This window comes from Empidonax traillii, unplaced genomic scaffold (assembly GCF_003031625.1).
Source record: "Empidonax traillii isolate 1590-97213 ecotype Southwest subspecies unplaced genomic scaffold, ASM303162v1 scaffold3705:size11400, whole genome shotgun sequence".
Taxonomy (NCBI): Eukaryota; Metazoa; Chordata; class Aves; order Passeriformes; family Tyrannidae; genus Empidonax; species Empidonax traillii.
The window spans coordinates 1-4334 of NW_020958898.1; the positions used below are offsets into that span (position 1 = coordinate 1).

At 50.9% G+C, this 4334-nt stretch overlaps 1 protein-coding gene across 2 annotated transcripts in view; it reads right to left on the reverse strand.

Moving 5' to 3' along the window:
* Positions 1–333: 333 nt before the first annotated feature.
* LOC114072674 (pre-mRNA-splicing factor CWC25 homolog) overlaps positions 334–4334 on the reverse strand; it is a 4830-nt gene continuing 829 nt past the window's right edge. The window contains exons 2-10 of one of the 2 annotated variants that reach the window (XM_027910546.1): positions 3999–4171; positions 3201–3437; positions 2825–2894; positions 2546–2673; positions 2265–2334; positions 2028–2173; positions 1528–1614; positions 1095–1256; positions 334–628 (exon numbers count right to left, since the gene is read on the reverse strand). In XM_027910546.1, the coding sequence (XP_027766347.1) occupies positions 514–628; positions 1095–1256; positions 1528–1614; positions 2028–2173; positions 2265–2334; positions 2546–2673; positions 2825–2894; positions 3201–3437; positions 3999–4171 (1188 nt within the window). In that variant the 3' untranslated portion in view covers positions 334–513. Of the gene's footprint in view, positions 629–1094; positions 1257–1527; positions 1615–2027; positions 2174–2264; positions 2335–2545; positions 2674–2824; positions 2895–3200; positions 3438–3998; positions 4172–4334 lie in introns of those variants that run through there. The other variant, XM_027910547.1, reaches the window with a different exon arrangement.

Here is a 4334-nt window from a genome sequence, read left to right on the forward strand (position 1 = left end):
AGAGAAATGTCTGCTGTACCCAGCTACGCTCTGCTCATCCCCCTTCCTCGGGAAGCAGCTTCTTTTGGGTCAAATACCAGTGAAATCTGGTATCAAATTCCATGAAATTAACGCACATGTCAATCGGTTCTGCTCTGATCTTTAAGGATTAATAAAAACAGCTGTTTAGCTCTGGTCTATAAAGAGCTGGGTAGTAGGATGCAGTGACCACCTGGCACAATTTGGTTATAATATACAAAAGTGACACCAGTCAGGGTGGGGGAGAGAGAAGGAAAAGCTCTGGCAAGACGTTAAAAATGGACCAGCAAAGGCTGCCGAGTTGCCCAGCCCATCACAAAAGGTATTCCCAGTGCCCCCAGTCCTGAGCACGACCCGGGCTCAGCACAGAGATCCAGCACCTCTGGGAGCTGGGAAGCGTTCCTGGAGAGAGCAGCGAGGCTGTGCTGGAGGGCTCTCACCTCTGGGAATCAGAGTCCATTGAACTGCTGCACAGGAGCAGAGGGAGAACGAGCCTCATCTCTGCATGAAGTTCTTTTCCAAGGCAGCAGGAGTTCTCTGCAGGGAGTGGATGTTCCTCTTCACACGGTCCTCCAGGGTGGAGGTGGAGGCACTCTCCAGCTTCAAACGGCTGCAGGCAGTGGGAACAGAGAAAGAAAACAGACTTTTTAAACTGGAACAGAGTAGGTTTAGATTACAGGTTGGATATTGGGAAAAAATTCCTCCCTGTGAGGGTGGTGAGGGGTTGGAATGGAATTCCCAGAGAAGCTGTGGCTGCCCCAGCCCTGGAAGTTTCAAGCACTTAAAACCAGATGATTTCCAAATATCTGCAATGTAAAACACCACCTGGTATTTCTACAAGCTGGCAAAGCACGGCTGGTTCCTGTTGTCTGAGTCTGACTACCAAGACCATCACAGAAACAAGCACCTCTCGGGCTAAGAGGAGAATTTGGGAGCAGCAGATGCCACCAGTTCTGCAGTAAAACACAGTGGAGATGGATCCTATACCATGATCTGGAACATTCCAAAGCTTGAGGCCCTCACTCAGAAGCTGTGGCCTGGATTTGCCCTCAGTTAGAAGGAGGGAAAAGACTCACTGGAAGAACTTCCCATCCCTGGCGTCGAGTTTCTCCAGCTCTCGCTCCAGCTCCTCCTCTTTCCTGTGCTTCCTGAGGTTGTTTGCTCTCTCCTCTTCCCTCCACTTGGCATTTTCCATCATTTCCTGCCGTTTACGCTCCAGTTCCTCCGGGGAGAGCTTTCTGTTTGGGTAGAAACCACCACTGCTGTGACCCAACAGCACCCTGGTTTTCCACTGCCTGAGACCACGGGGTTGTTAAGGCTGGAAAAGCCCTCTGAGGTCATCAAGCCCAACCACCCAAGATTGACTTACAATGCCCCAAATTAGGGGTATTCAGCATGGTTTTCTCTTTGGTGGCTAACCAGCAAAGCTTTTAATCACACATCTGAGCATTCAGCTCCAGCACATCCCACAAGAGCCTTTTTCCCCCCCCTCTTTCCAGCCTCCCTCACCTGGTGTAGCCCGGGGGGTGCTGGCGCCGGTAGCTCTTTTTTGGGGAAGGGCTCCTGGCTCTGCCCTTCTCCTCCCGACTGCTGTGCCTGCAACCCAAAGAACACCCCTGTCAGCACAGATGAGCACATTTCTGAACACTCCCTTGGATTTCTCAGCACATTCTGAAGCCCAGACGTCTCCCACAGCTGCAGGACTGTTACCTGCCCACTCTGCAAACAAATTCTTCATGTACTTTTTAAAAAATTCATCTTTTTACTCAGTTTTAATTATTTCATCACGATGAATACCTGCTACCTGATTTGATATGCATTTTAAAAAGATAATTCTACATCTTTATCTATTCTAATTTATGACTGTGTGCTCCTGGACAGCTCCTGCCTTTCCACCCAGTGCTGAGCAATAATAACATCAGGTTATGACACGAAAGTGGCAGGAGAGGGAACAGGAGGGATTTGGACTGCAGGGAATTTTCTCCCCGAGCCAGGTCACCCACACTCACTGTTTGCCGTGCTTGGAAGGAGATCCCGAGCCCCTGGACTGCTCTGAGTTCCTCTTGCTGGAATGTCTCTGGGGGGAGCGGGAGCAGCTCCGGGAGCGGTCCCGGTGCCTGTGGGGGGCCCTGTGGCTCTGCTCGGAGTCTCTCACCTGGAATTCAGAAGGAGCAGATTTGCAGCAAACTCCCAAAACTCCGTGTTTTTGCCTCACTCAGGGCGCTGAGAGTGTGATACACACATACCTGTAAACCATATCCTGGAGCTTTGTAAGGAGCAGGTTTCCAGGAGGAATTGTCCATCCTCTTCTGAGACCTACAGAGAAAACAGAACAGCCCTTTTGGAGCAGAAGAATGGCAAGAATAGGGTACTTTTTTAACATTAAATTCTTTTTACGGTACGTTAATGATGCAAAACCAGCGAAGCAACAACACAGGCACATTCAGGTCAATTAAAGACTCAAAGAGGGGATTTGAAAACCAAATAATTCCTTGAGGTGTTTTTGCCACAAAACCTCAAACCTTACTTATTTTTGCTTCTCTCCTCCTCGCTGCTGGAGCCGTCACTGCTGGAGCTGCGCCGTCGGTGCTTCTTGTGCTTCTTCTTCTTCTCCTTCTTCTTCTTCCTCTCCTTTTTATCCAAACTGTTCTGCAGCTGCAGAGCAAAACCCCATTGTCCTTGTCATTACCACTGTCCTCACTGCTGGGGACTCAGAAACACAAGGGAAAAATCAGGAGTTTGGGTCAGGAAAGGGCTCGGCTGATTTCTGGGTGTTCTGTGCAAAGGAACCCCGAGAAGCACCTACCAAAGCTTTGATTTTCTTCATTTTCACGGGATTATTCAAAACTTCCCTCTTCTTTTCCTCCTCCCTCTTTCTAAAGCAGGAAAAAAAAAGAAAATATCAGTGTTTTGAAACACACAGAATATCACCTTTTCGTGAGAGAGATCCATCAAGTGCAAGCTCTAAAAACACACAAAGCCATTTACAAAGTTAAAGCCATTTATAAAGCTAAAGACACAAAATTAAAGATACTTATAAAGTTAAAGACATTTATAAAGCTAAAGACCTTTATAAAATTAAAGTAGTTTATAAATTCAAACACACCTAGAAGTGTCCCTGTGGCGTTGCTGAGCCCCAGAGCTCCCAGACAGGAACTCCCTCCCTGCCGTCCCCCCCTCACCTGATCATGAACAGCGGGTCCTCCCGGATTTTGTTGGCCATGTCCAGCACGGAGTTGGCCCCAGACTTGGCGAAGATGGACCCTGGGAGCAGCCCAGTGTCACTGGAACACCCTGCCTCCTTGTCCTCGGCCTTCTCCAGGATGAACTTGTCCACAGGGCGCCCCATGAGATACTCCTCCCTGTTCACCATCCCCCCGGGGCCCTGGTACATCCACTCCAGCTTCTCTTCCCTCTTCCTGTTGGAGAAAACAAAAAACAAATTCAGTTTATTTTCCTCCTTGCAGTTCTGAAGGTACAGTTTAAGGTGAAGGTGAGTAGAAATGTTTTATCCTTATTATTAGTAGTATTTCCTCAGCACAGGAAGCACATGGAGATGCTGGAGTGAGTCCAGAGGAGGCTCCAAGTGATCAGAGGGATGGAGCAGCTCCTCTGAGGAAAGGCTGGGAGAAATGGGATTGTTCAGCCTGGAAGAGGAGAAGGTTTAGAGATGATTTAAGTGTGGCCTTTTAGTGCCTGAAGGAGCTACAGGGAAGATGGAGAGGGACTATTTACCTGGAGGGGCAGGGCAAGGAGGAACGGTTTCAAAGCGAAGCAAAGTCAGGTTTGGGGGGGATATTGGGAAGGAATTCCTCCCTGTGAGGGTAGGGAGGTGGTGGAGTGGATTCCATGGCTGCCCCATCCCTGGGAGTGCTGGACAGGGCTTGGAGCAAGCTGGGCTGGGGGAAGGTATGGGACAGGACTGGCTGTGCTCCCAGGTGGCCCCCATTCCCGGATTCCCGGATCCCCAGGGCCCTGACCGCAGCGTGCCCATGTCCTCGGCGTAGCGCTGCATCTCCTCGCGCGCCCGCTCCTCCTGCAGCTCCCGCTGCAGCTCCTCGATCTTCCTGCGCTCTGCCTCATGTTTCTGCTCCGCCTTCCACACCTTCTCCACGTTCCGCAGGGTCTGCGGGTGCCAGCTCTTCTTCAGGTTCTGGGGGGGGATAGAAAAGGGACAGCGCTGGGATCGGCCCCGAGGGCTCGCGGGGACGGGCAGGGAGGCTGAGCTGCCCTGGACCCCCCTCTGTTCCCCACGACCCCTCTCAAACCTTCTCTTAGCCTCCCCCCTTACACCCCTCATCCTCCCCCAGCCCCTC